Here is a 14,111-nt window from a genome sequence, read left to right as displayed (position 1 = left end):
AGATAGCCAGAGAGAGTACAAGCCGGGGGGAGGGGAAGTGGGAGAGGGAAAAGCATGCTCCCTGCTGAGCAGGGAGCCCCACACTGGGCTGGATCCCAGGACCCTGGGATCACGACCCGAGCTGAAGGCAGATGCCCAACTGACTGAGCCACCCAGGCACCCCATTATTTTAATTTTTAAAAAGACTTATTTATTTTAGAGAGAGAGAGAGAGCATGAGCAGGAGGGGCAGAGGGAAAGAGAATCTTCAAGCAGACTTGGCGCCCAACACAGGGCTCAATCCCATGACCCCGAGATCATGACCTGAGAGGAAACCGAGAACAGGATGCTTAACCAACTGCACCAGCCAGGTGCCCCATTATTTAAATTTTTTTCATTATTTTAATTTTTGAAGAGGTTTTGGTTGGGGTGTTTCTTCTTTTATGATATATTGTCTGTTATAGCAATGATTTATTTGAGGATGAGTCCTTTGTCAGGAGCAAACCCCCAATTATAACCTTGGAAAAACAAAATCCACTTTATGATGATACCATTTACAACACAAAACCAGAAACACGTTGCAGTGAAAATCAGGCCCTGCTTATGTATTTGTGTAGGTGGGTTATGAATGAAGGTATTCATGCACACATACAGAAGTAAATACCTCATTAATACTAATGACCTAACTTGGCATTTGTCATAATTCAGATTCAGTTTCTGTGATCATCAGAGTGTATGAAAGTGGATTAAAATATGTATGTACATGTTGCTATGTATCTATTCCCATGCATATGCGATTTGTCATAATTTGGATAGAGTATGCATGATTTTATTTTATTATTATTATTTTTAAAGAATTTATTTATTTGACAGAGAGAGACACAGCGAGAGAGGGAACACAAGCAGGGGAAGTGGGGGAGGGAGAAGCAGGCTTCCCGCTGAGCAGGGAGCACATGTGGGGTTCAGTCCCAGGACCCTGGGATCATGACCTGAGCCGAAGGCAGACGCTTAATGACTGAGCCACCCAGGCGCCCCATGCATGATTTTATAGAATTAAAAGTTAGCTATTATTTCTAGCACTGCCAATATTCAACTTTTTAATTATTAGGTTTCTCAAACAATTTCAAAAAGTAGAAAGTCCATCTAGGTGTTATTAATTCTGGGGTCTATCAGGTTAAATTTTATTCACTAGTGGAATATATAGTTACTACTATGCTGTTAACATGTACGGATTCAATGGGGTCTTTTTTCCATTCATCTCAAGCTGCTTAATAACTGTTTATTGTTGTTATAATGTATTTATTGTTACATGGCAGGCTCCCACGGTGATGTGCCAGATGAAGAAAGCTGTTTGGCAAGAAGCCTGACAGTGTAGCACCAACCACAGCTTGGGGTCTGGGCTTCAGCTTTGCATGTTCATAAACTCAATATTCTAAACGTCACAGAGTTGATTGATGCTGGGAATGCGGATTCACACTAAGGACATTCACAAGAGACTGATGTATAAACCAGAATGACAATTTATTTACAAAGACAAACAATTGTTCATGAGGATTTGAATTGAAAATAGCAAATTTGGGGCACTTGGGTGGCTCAGCAGTTAAGCATCTGCCTTTGGCTCAGGTCATGATCTCAGGGTCCTGGGATCCAGCCCCCGCTTGGCTCCCGGCTCAGTGAGGAGCCTGCTTCTCCCTCTGCCCACTCCCCCTGGCTCATTTTCTCTCTCTCTCTCTCTCTCTCAAATAAATAAATAGAATTTTAAAAAATGGCAAATTCTTGTCAGGGAGATCTTCATGGGAAACCAAATTATAATCAGAAGATTGTCCTTACTACAGAATCAAGGCAAGGTGAGTTAGTTGTACAATTCAAATACATAATAGCGTTTGTTATGATTGCTCCAAACACCCATCTCCCCAATATAGAGTATTTGCTCCCTGGAGAGAATGGTGTATTTGTTTTATAGGTGAGTGCTCATCCACTCCACTGCCTGGGTGGTGCCTGTTTAGTTAGGTTTTGTATTTTTCTATGGTTTCTTTGCTGATCAAAACTTTGGATTCACTCTTTTTAAAATGACACTAGTAAAACGTGTTTCTTTAGCTGTTATCTCTTCAATCAGATTGGTCTTGTATAGCTTGCCTAGAGGCCGTTCTATCGTCAGGGAAATTAGCTCCCTTGAGTTACAGCCCAACTTGTAGGTATGGTGAGGCAGGGGACAGCAACCTAGTGAATACTTCTATGGGGGCACCTCACTGTGGCTGGTGAATGTGGTTGTCAGATCAAAATACCGGATGCCCAATTACATTCAGATAACAAGGAAATTTTAAAAATATAAGCATGTCCCAAATATTGCATGAGGTGTAGTCATACTAAAAATATATATATTCATTGTTTATCTGAAATTCAAAGTTAACTGGATATCATGTATTTTTGCTTGCTAAACCTGGCAAGCCCAGGAATACATTAACAAGATGCCATGAGGCTTGCCTGGGTTCACGGTGGTCGGTAAGCACCGACCCATTCGGTTGCGTCAGGGAACAAAAACCGTTCCCACCAAAAAACTGCTCAGGTTAATAAACAGGTAGCAACCAAACACGGAATAATCTTGACCCCTTGAGGGACCCGTAACTGACGCAACTGCCATAAATGCTGCCTTGAATGATTATCCCACCCCTTCATTCTTCTCTTCCTGCAGCTGGAATGATTGCTCTATCTATCTCTTCTTCCTTCTCTAGTCCCGCCCTTCCAACTCTCCTCTCTGGAGGGGGAATCGGTAGCCCAAAAAGGGCCGGCAAAAGCGCCGACGTGTTCAGAGGAGCGGAAGTAGTCAAATTTCATTGAGAACCGTAAAGTGCGGCTGGCTGTCTCCCTTTCCGGATAACGACAGCAGCTCCGACTGTCAGTGCCGGCCTTCCTCGTGTTAAGAGGATCTGCCGGACCCTTGCTAATTCAAATTTTTTCCCATTCCGGGCCCTTCCCTATCGTCGCCCCCTTCACCTTGGATCATGTTCAAGAAGTAAGGACATGCTGTGGCCTCCATCGGCTGCTTACAAAGGTGGTGGGGGTGGGGGTGGGGAAGAGGGCGAGAGCAAAGATCCTCTTTCTCTCTCCCCCGCCCCTGCCATCCTTACTCCGCAAGGTCTTCTATAGTACTATGCTCTCACTCGCAACTTGCAACACTGTAGCCTTTCCATCCCTAATCTTCAGTCGGGTTTTGATCCTCCCACCCTCATTTTCTTTTTCCTTACCCCTCTTTCTCTTTTGTCCCCTCTCCCAATCCTATCCCTATTCCTAGGGTTCTACCAATCACAATCTTGCACCGTGATTTAAGGGTATATATCCTCTTTAGCTGAGAGGAGAGCCCTGCACTCACTGCCATATGTTTATTAGTTATGAACTGAATAAGGGAAGGCTTGACTTCCTGGGTCATGGCAGTGAAGGAGTCTGGGTGACAGGAAGCAAGCGGCCTGTCATGCTTATTGCCTAGCTGCCAGATTAACCTTGTCTTGAAAATAGCGTTATTGCCCCCATAGGCTATTCAGTGTAAGGAAGACAAAAATTCTTTGGGAATCTACCTAGTGGGTTTACCTTCCAGACTTGCTAGACGCAAAAAGCAAAGGGGGAACATGGGCAAAGGAAGGTGGGTTTTGTGCATGACATTTTGAACAAAAATAAATAGAGATCTTAGAAATCATCGTCATCATCACTTTAAAAAAAAATCTCGGCAGATTACATAGCCTAGCAGGGGCCAGTTTTCTGTGTTATATTTGGGTTGGTCTTTTGTGTCTCAGCGCCCGAGGGTTTTTTGTTTTGTTTTGTTTTACTTTTGTTTTTTCACACAGGTTTTGTTAGAGGTGGGAATCTGTTTCTTCCTAGGTAGAATTGAGTAGGGTTTTCCAGGAAAGACATTTGTGTAGCTGATTACAGATTATAATATGAAATATGCCTCATATTCTACCCCTTCCCGCCCCCCCATTGTGTATACATGACAGTTTAATATTGTATTAAGACACTGGTTTTGTGCTGGACAGAATTGAAGGGAAATGGTATTTTAAAAAACTATTTCATAATTATTTTAGACATCTAAATACTTGGGAATAGTTGACTAATTAAAACAATACCTTTAGCTATTTTGATATGTCTGCTTAGAAATGCCTTTTTCCTTGCAAAAATCATTTGACAGATTTGATGAAAAAGAAAATGTGTCCAACTGCATCCAGTTGAAAACCTCAGTTATAAAGGGTATTAAGAACCAATTGATAGAACAATTTCCAGGTATTGAGCCATGGCTTAATCAAATCATGCCTAAGAAAGATCCTGTCAAAATAGTGCGATGGTAAGTCTTTATTTTTCTCTATATAGAGCTCAGAGTAGCTGAATATTGTATGATTAGATTGCACTCATAATAAATGGAATTATTTTCACATTAACCATCGGTAGATTGATTATAGGAGTAGAGAAACAGAATAACTAAAACATCAATATTTGTATTTTCAAGTGTTTCTCTATGTCCCTGAAAAATATGACTTTGTGTACTGATTGTTTTATTAAAGAGTTAAGTGTTTTTATTCAGGCTTTAATTTATTTCAGTTTGTACTGTAGATATTTGTTTTATTGAATTATCTAACAATGAAATTAAAATAATAAAATGAAATAAAATTGTAGTAGGTCATAATCATCTTTTTTTTCTCTACTGGACTGGTATGGTAGGTGAAACAATTTAAACAATGCTTTTTTGCCTGGATATTTAATAAAGTTAAACAGAGGTTACTGTATCTTTGTATATATACGTTTCATATTTTTTGTTATTTAAAGGATGCTTGGCATATTCATTTTTGAAAGAAGATATCTAACTTGGTACTTTGTGACATTTGTCTTACAGCCATGAACATATAGAAATCCTTACAGTAAATGGAGAATTACTATTTTTTAGACAAAGAGAAGGGCCTTTTTATCCAACCCTAAGGTTACTTCACAAATGTAAGTCTTGTTAGAAAATATGTATTTGGGGATATGGAAAGATATAAAAGGAGTTGAAAGTGACTTCTGGTAGTTAACTTATTTATTAATACTAGGTAATATGGAATATAAAACTAAAATGAATCCCCATCTTGTGGTAAATCTGAAAAATGCAAATTTTCTTATTATGCATTCCAGAAAGGCCAAGAAAGAACATTCATTCATTCATTCAGCAAATATTTATTGAACTTACCATGTGTCAGGCACTGAGCTAGCTACTTGAGAATATGATGGGAAGCAAAGGCAGACATTGTTCCTGTCCCTATGAAGCTAACAGTCTAGTTGGAAGAATAGACAACAATTAGATAATTACACGGATATATATTCACAAACTGTGATAAGTGCTGTGAGCACTTCCTTCTTTTAAATTTGTATCTAGATTTGCCTTGTGGAGATAACTCTATATAAGGGAAAGCATTGGCTAATTGTGGGAGTCCCATTTGTTAGTTAAGTGCCAAGGTCAGGTGTTATAAAACGAAATGTTTATTACATACTTATATTTGTATATTGTCAAATCGAGTACGTTACAAAAGAAAATCCAAAGGAGATACAATCCCCATGCACAAGAGGTTTTCAACTGTGAAGTTAATATTTCTGCTTTTCAGGGCGCCTGGGTGGCTCAGTTGGTTAAGCCACTGCCTTAGGCTCAGGTCATGATCCTGGAGTCCCGGGATCGAGTCCCACATCGGGCTCCCTGCTCAGCTGGGAGTCTACTTCTCCCTCTGACCCTCTTCCCTCTCGTGCTCTCTATCTCTCATTCTCTCTCTCTCAAATAAATAAACAAAATCTTTAAAAAAAAATTTCTCCTTTTCAAACCAGTGTATTTCTGGCATTCTAGCTAAGAGGCAGAAAGGAAGGGAGCAACTGGAGGGCTCTGTAGATGGTAGTGGTAACTAATGAGTTTGGTTTTTGGTAAGAAGAGATCAATTTTGAGTTACCTGGTGGAGTGGAGGTCTGGAGCAGTAAGGCAAGTCTTAAAAGAGGTGAAGCATTTTAATATTTAGAAAGGATTATTTACAATTACTTGATTAAGTATTGATTTCCTCAGGTTAAAAAAGTACAAGGGAGAGAAACTAAGTCCTGATGCAATGGGAAAAGTTTAAAATGAAAATATTTTGGTGACATTAGGACATTTTGATGACATTAATTCCTACTTAACTAAAAGAGGACAAAGACAAAATATTCAAATGTATTGCATGAATCTAGATTGGATCCTGGTTTAAAAAACAAAATTCAAGCCCTCCTCCCCTGCCTCAAAAGCTATAAAACACTTCCTTAGACTCTTGGGGGGAAATTTGAATATGGTTTGGGTATAAGACAATATTGTGGAACTACTGTTAAGTTTTTAGTATGATAATAGTGTTGTGGTTATGTAGGAGAATGACTTTATTTTTAGGTGATATGTACTTATAGTAAAGCACTACATCTGAAATTTCAAATGGTGGAGGACAAAATGTGTGTGCATAAATAGACACAAAGCAAGTAGAGCAAAGGGTTAATGAACAGTTGTTCAATCTAAATGGATGGTGTCCAAGTGTTCATTGAACTATTCTTATGGTTTTCCTGTATGTTAAGCATTTGCATAATATGTTGGAAGAGAAAAATGTTCCTATTTAATAATATTTTGCCAGGAACCAGCCTTTTGGACATCCTAAAGTTATTGATGTGCAAGAAGCAGGGTAATATGGTGGTTAAAACCATACTTGGAGTTAGGTACACCTGGGTTCAATTCCCAGTGCCGGTCATTTTTGCCAAGCCATTTAAACAGGTCAAGTCACTTAACTTGCTTAAGCTTTATTGCCTTATCTTTATTTTTTTAAAAGATTTTATTTATTTGTCAGAGAAAGAGAGCGCATGAGTGCACAAGTAGGGGGAAGTGGCAGGCAGAGGGAGAAGCAGACTCACCACTGAGCAGGGAGCCCAATGCGGGACTCTATCCCAGGACCCTGAGATCACAACCTGAGCCGAAGGCAGACACTTAACCGACTGAGAAACCCAGGCGCCCCTGTTGCCTTATCTTTAAAAATGGATATGTTGTCCCTGTGTCAGTCTCTGTGCTTAGCTCTGAGTCTCCTTGGAATCCTCTCTCTTTCTCCTCCTCCCCTGTGCGCACTCGCGTTCTCTAGCTCTCTCAAATAAATAAATAAAATCTTTAATAAAAAGGATATATTGTATTATCTCCCAGGATTGTGAGGATTAAATGAGACTGTGTATATAATGCATCTAACACAATGCTCAGAACACAGCAATGACTCAAAATATGACAGCCATTGTAATGATGTACTAATTGTTCAAAAAATGTCCACTACTATTATGTATTACTGTCACCATCATCATTATTATTAAAGGGTAGGTATTAACGAGGATGGAGAAGTAGAAAACAAATTATGTATAAATGCATTCATTCAGGTTCCTTTTTTTCAGTAAGATATTTAAATTTGGAGCCATGTTTAATTTGTAGTCTTGGTAGGAAGAAGACTTACTTGTTCTCTGACTAGTGGGAGGGCTAGTGGTAAGACATTGAAGTGGATAAATTTTACCAGTTATTATTATTCCCAGAAAGCTCTGAGAGGTCTAAAAAGTTTTGAATCCTTCAGGGATCCTTTACTTCTTAGATTAAGAACTGTTAGTAGACACACATACACACACAAAAATAAATTTTTTGAGATTACAAAAGGAATTTATGTTCATTCTAGAGAGTTGGAAAATAGAGAAATGAAATCATCTGTATTTCCGTGACCTAGAGATAACCATGGTTAGTATATCGGTGTATTTCTTTTTTTTTTTTTAATTTATTTAAGAGAGGGAGAGAGAACACAAGCAGGGGGAGGGGCAGAGGGAGAAGCAGACTCCTCGCTGAGCAGGGAGCCCAATGCAGGGCTCGATCCCAGGACCCTGGGATCATGACCTGAGCTGAAGGCAGAAGCTTAACTGACTGAGCCACCCAGGTGCCCCTATTGGCGTATTTTCATCAAAATATTTCCTATGTTGTGTGTGTATAAATGTATATATTTTCTCCTTTTTAAATTGGGCTCTCCATTAAATAGTTTTTAATTAATAGAGTTTCTTATTTAGGACAGTTGTAGGTTTACAGAAAAATGGGGCAGAAAGCACAGAGTTCCCATATACTTCCTACCCCCCCTTTCCTTGTTATTTTTTTAAAAGATTTTATTTATTTATTTGAGAGACAGAATGAGAGAGAGAGAGCACATGAGAGGGGGTAGGGTCAGAGGGAGAAGCAGACTCCCTGCTGAGCAGGGAGCCCGATGCGGGACTCGATCCCGGGACTCCAGGATCATGACCTGAGCCGACGGCAGTCACTTAACCAACTGAGCCACCCAGGCGCCCCCTTCCCTTGTTATTAACATCTTATATTGATGTAATGCATTTGTTATGATTGATGAACCAACATTCATTCATTATTATTAACCAAAGTCTATAGTTTACATTAGGGTTCATTCTTTGCATTGTACATTCTGTGGGTTTTGCCAAATGCATAATGTTATGTATCCACTGTTACAGTATCACTATGTACTATCATAGTATCATAAAATAGTTTCACTGCCCTGAAAATCCTCTGCTCCACCTCTTTGTCCCTTCCTCCTCCCTCTCCCCCTCCCCTTCCCCTCAACCCCTAGCACCCACTGATCTCTTTGGTGGTTTTTTTTTTTTGTTTTTTTCTCTTAACATTATATTATGAACATTTACCAGGGTATTACATAGTCTCCAAAAGTATGGTTCTATTTTATGTATATTATAGACATACCTTAAGTCATTTATCTCTTTATTGTTGGACATTTAGGTTGATTCCAATTTATTCTATTACAAAGAGTAGTACGGCAATGAATATATTTCTACCTAAATATATTATATATCTCTAATTTTTTCATAGGATAAAGTCCTAGGAATAGAATTACTGAGTCAAGGGGTTTGAACGTTTTCAAGACTGTTGATACATGTTGCCAAGTAGTCCTAAAGAAAGATTGTACCCAATTATAAGCCTTCTAGCAGTATATAAGAATGCCAGTTTTCCTACATTAGCCCTGGGAATTACTTCTGTTGAAAATAATTACCAATGTGTGAACACCTGAGTGGCTCAGTCGGTTAAACGTCTGCCTTTGGCTCAGGTCATGATCCCAGGGTCCTGGGTTCGAGTCCTGCATCGGGCTCCTTGCTCAGAAGGGAGCCTGCTTCTCCCTCTGCCTGCCGCTCCCCCTGCTTGTGCTCAGCCTTTCTCTGTCTCTCTGTCTCTCTGTCTGACAAATAAATAAATAAAATCTTTAAAAGACATTTACCAATTTGATAAGTGAAGGATGGTGTGTTTCAGTTTTATTTTGCATCTGTCAGAATACTGTAATTTGGGGAAATATTTTTTTAAGATTTTATTTATTTATGTGAGAGAGAGAGAGAGCACAGAGGGAGAGTGAGAGGTAGAAGCAGACTCCCTGCTGAGCAGGGAGCCCGATGTGGGGCTCGATCCCAGGACCCCAGGATCATGACCTGAGCCGAAGACAGACGCTTAACTGACTGAGCCACCCAGGCTCCCTTGTAATTTGGGGAAATATTTGTTCACGTCCTTTGCTATTTTCTGTTGAGTCATTAGTCTCATTAATTTATGTAATGTATTTCTTTTCTTCTAGATCCTTTTATCCTGCCACACCAGCAAGTTGATAAAGGAGCCATCAAATTTGTACTTAGTGGAGCAAATATCATGTGTCCAGGTTTAACTTCTCCTGGAGCTAAACTTTACCCTGCTGCAGTAGATACGATTGTTGTATCCTTCCCAGGCTGTAACTGTTGAAAAATGTATTCACAGTATTTTTGTCATTACTGAAAGATCTTTTGTCCAAGAGAAGATTAGATGTACTTTTTGGAGGTTACTGTTACTGTTATACCTTTCTGGTTACATTTCAAAATGTGGGAAATAACATCATTTCTTTTCATTTATTTATTTATTTATTATTTATTTTTTTATTTATTAGAGAGCGAGAGAGAAACAGCATGAGAGGGGAGAGGGTCAGAGGGAGAAGCAGGCTCCCTGCTGAGCCGGGAGCCTGATGTGGGACTCGATCCCAGGACTCCGGGATCATGACCTGAGCCGAAGGCAGTCGCTTAACCAACTGAGCCACCCAGGTGCTCAGTAACATCATTTCTTGAGACTAAATTTTGTCCCATCTTAGAAGTTAAATGGGAACAAGGAATGAAAGAGTCCCAGCTGCATTTCAGCCCAGTTATAGCCCAGTGTTATCAGACTCAGGACACAGTATAAAACTTGATTATTGGGGTGCCTGGGTGGCTCAGTTGGTTAAGCGTCTGCCTTCGGCTCAGGTCATGATCCCGGGATCAAGCCCCGCATCGGGCTCCCTGCTCAGCGGGGAGTCTCCTTCTCCCTCTGCCTCTCCCTGCCCCCAACCCGGCTTGTGCTTTCTCTCTTGCTTATATACTCTCTCTCAAATAAATAAATAAAATCTTTAAAGAAAATAATAATAAAATTTGATTATTAATGGAGAGGATATGTATGATACGATTGTATCACTTCTTTGGACATCAGCTTGCTACTTTTACCATTGGCTTACCCATATACACTGAAGTAAAAGCACTCAAAAGGGAAAAGAGCTCAGGTACCAGGTAGAGTATTAGAAGTGGGTAGTGGGAAATATGAACAATTCCCAACTTTAATTTTAAAGTTCATTTTTAAGTTGGCTCTTTGGACCTCAGAACATATTTTCTCAAAGAGAAATGTTTAAGTTTCAGGTAGTCCTTAAAACTCATGATGTGGCTGAATAATTGTGCATTATTTTCATTTCTACAGTGGTGGTTTGCTATATTCTAGGTTAACTAGGTTTTTGTCAACTATCTGGACAGGAGATATCTTTTCTTTTGTCATAGATAAAGTGGCCATTTGCTTCAGGTTGAGAAAATACTTGGTAGGAGTAGGGAAATCACTGTGGAGTGGAGAGGCCATTGGAGTGGGTTTAAGAGTGTCCTGTACTTGAAAGGACAGTATCCTCTGTTGTGGCAGTTATATTTAAGGGGTAGTATAAAGTGTAGGTTTATATCTTAGGAACAGCTTATATTGACATACTGGTCACATCATAAGTGCTCAAATATTTTTGGAACATCGAATGTATGAACTGAAAGTACGATGGAGAAAATGGAGAATAGTATTCTGTAAGGACGGGTTTTTTTTATGTTTATGATTTTTCTAAGTGTTGTAGGTTAATAGTTCTGGAGTTTCCCTTAAATGGAAATTTTTCCTAGTACCTAGCATTTGCTTTTTAAGTAATTTTTATTTTGAAATAATTATAGACTTTTAGACAGTTGCAAAACTAGTGCAGAGAGATACTGTGTAACCTTGAACTTTTACTTTGTAAAATATGTACTGCAATGTTTAACATTTTATTTAAGATTTTATTTATTTGAGAGAGAGAGAGAGAGAGAGTGTGCACGTGAGAGAGCATAAGTGGGGGTAGAGGCAGAAGAAGAAGCAGATTCCACACTGAGCAGAGAGCCCCATGCAGGGCTTGATCCCAGGACCCTGAGCCGAAGGCAGACGTTTAACCGACTGAGGCACCCAGGCACCTCACAATGTTTAACATTCTAAATGCTTCAAGTGATAACCAAGAACATTTTGGTTGTTCTAGAAAGGTTGAAACTTACACTGAGTTCTTTTTTTTTTTTTTAAAGATTTATTTATTTATTTGAGAGAGAGAATGAGATAGAGAGAGAGCATGAGATGGGGGAGGGTTCGAGGGAGAAGCAGACTCCCTGCCGAGCAGGGAGCCCGATGCGGGACTCGATCCCGGGACTCCAGGATCATGACCTGAGCCGAAGGCAGTCGCTTAACCAACTGAGCCACTCAGGCGCCCTTACACTGAGTTCTTAAAGATAGATTGGGGTATAATTATTATTTTAAAGTGTCTATTACATAAAACCACCATTCAGTGATTAAAACATTAGAACACTTCATATGTATTTATTTCACAGTTTTTAATGCAAGAAATTTTATCTCCTTTTTTGCATGACTTATTTTGGTTTTGCTGGCATTGGGTTATAGTATCAGCATTTAACTTTTTTAAAAAAGATTTTATTTATTTGACAGAGAGAGAGACAGCGAGGGAGGGAAAACAAGCAGGGGGAGTGGGAGAGGGAGAAGCAGGCTTCCCGCTGAGCAGAGAGCCCGATGCGGGGCTTGATCCCTGGACCCTGGGATCATGACCTGAGCCGAAGGCAGACGCTTAATGACTGAGCCACCCCGGTGCCCCGGTATTAGCACTTAACTTAAAAACCAAGAATGATAATTAGATTCATTCATTTAGCATTTATTGAATATTTACAATGTGCCTACAGACTCTGCTAGGTCCCTGTCCTCAAGGAGTGTTGATGGTCTGGGTGAGGATATAAGATGGGTTGAAAATGGCTTCACTAGTAATGTGATCATTGTCTGAACCCCCTCTCTAAGGCATTTTGATAGATAAATAGTTTTCTTAGCTGTGTGTTTTCAGGCAATCATGGCAGAAGGAAAACAGCATGCTCTGTGTGTCGGAGTCATGAAGATGTCTGCAGAAGATATGTAAGTCTCATGTTAGTTCCCCTAAGCTTTTGAGGCATGGGTCACCTACTCAGAAAGCATCAGAATTACAGGTGAAATTTGCTCTTATTCATACCACATCCTACAAATATTTAAGCACAGAAGCTTCATTTCTGATTTTTTCTAACTCTTAGGAAGCCATTGAAACCTGTTCTGTCTCTGGGATTGCATTCTTTCTTAAGCACTCTGAAAAGAACTGTGTGCCAACACAGCTGTTTTATATGTATGTATGTGATATTTTAGGAACTTCTTATTTAGTATGATTTAAATTGGGTGGGAGGAAAGATGTTTTGCTGTTAGTTTTTTAATTTTTTAATTTTTAAAAAAGATTTCTTTTTTTTTTTTTAGAGAGAGAGAGAGAGAAAGAGCAAGGGGAGGGACAGAGAGAGAGAGAGGGAGGGAGAGAATCCTTGAGCAGACTTCTCACTGAGCACGGAGCCTGACACGGGGCTCAGTCCCAGGACCCTGAGATCATGACTTGAGCCAAAATCAAGAGTCGGCTGCTTAACTGAGCCACCCAGGCACCCTGATGTTAGTTTTTAAAACAGTGACATAGTTCAGTACCACACAGTGTTTATCTTCTGTTTTGACCTGGTGGTATAGAATATTAAGGAAATATTAAAGATATATTACCAAAATATAGTCAATATACTGAAAAACTTTGGAACTCATTTGATTACCAAATTATTCCTGTTAATTTTGTTTCACGGTTAAGTGTAACACTTTGATGTTCTCCTGGTATGGTGACATCATTACTTTGTTTGTATAGACTAACTAGTTAGATCACTAGCATCACTTTAAGACAGGAACTGCCGCAGAGTAATGTAGTTTAATGTAGTCAATAATGTTAATGTAATATAAATAAATTCCCTACATGTGGCTCAATAATTGCAAAATAGCAATGCACTTTGAATTATATTTACCATAAGTAAGCCTATAAAAATTCATAACAATATGTTTATATGCTTTTTTCTTTCTACAGTGAGAAAGTCAACAAAGGAATTGGCATTGAAAATATCCATTATTTAAATGATGGGCTGTGGCATATGAAGACGTATAAATGAGCCTCGGAAGGAATGCACTTGGCTAAATATGGATATTGTGCTGTATCTGTGTTTGTGTCTGTGTGTGACAGCATGAAGACAATACCTCTGTGGTTATGCTGAATAAATTCAACAGATGCTAAAATTCTGTTGGCTTCAAAAATTATTTTAATTTTTCTTAAAGTCAAGTTAAGATTGGGTAGCAAACTTGGACATTAAGAGGTATTTGGTAAGTACTCAAACTCAGACAACTTGTTGTCCTTTCTTAGGCTAATGATGTAAAATGAAGGGCAGGACTTGGTAAATGAACTTGATAGTATATGGCTGACCCCCAGAGAATCTGACTACTTAATGGGGCTGGAACCTAGACTGGGAATTTTCTCCCATTACTCCCTGGAAATGCCCCTTCTCTTTTGTGTGTGTTTTTTGTTTGTTTGCTTGTTGTTGTTTTTAAACTTTCCATTATGGAAAATTCCAAACATA

The 14,111-nt window shown here is 39.3% G+C and overlaps 1 protein-coding gene across 2 annotated transcripts; it reads left to right on the top strand.

Annotated features, from left to right (window-relative positions):
• The first annotated feature begins 2,663 nt into the window (after positions 1–2,663).
• MCTS1 (MCTS1 re-initiation and release factor) lies at positions 2,664–13,776 on the top strand. 2 transcript variants are annotated; one of them, XM_025852762.2, is made up of 6 exons: positions 2,664–2,991; positions 4,159–4,311; positions 4,858–4,955; positions 9,635–9,768; positions 12,500–12,567; positions 13,568–13,776. In XM_025852762.2, exons 1-6 carry the CDS (start codon positions 2,981–2,983, stop codon positions 13,647–13,649), a joined length of 546 nt encoding a protein of 181 aa, XP_025708547.1. In that variant the 5' UTR covers positions 2,664–2,980; the 3' UTR covers positions 13,650–13,776. The 2 variants fall into 2 exon arrangements, with proteins under 2 accessions (XP_025708547.1, XP_073735303.1); XM_073879202.1 differs by lacking the exon at positions 2,664–2,991 and adding an exon at positions 3,471–3,615.
• Positions 13,777–14,111: the final 335 nt, after the last annotated feature.

This window comes from Callorhinus ursinus, unplaced genomic scaffold (genome assembly GCF_003265705.2).
Source record: "Callorhinus ursinus isolate GAN/ISIS: 27379988/994484 unplaced genomic scaffold, GSC_fseal_2.0 scaffold33, whole genome shotgun sequence".
NCBI classification, from domain to species: Eukaryota; Metazoa; Chordata; class Mammalia; order Carnivora; family Otariidae; genus Callorhinus; species Callorhinus ursinus.
This window is presented reverse-complemented; position numbering and strand designations above follow the sequence as displayed.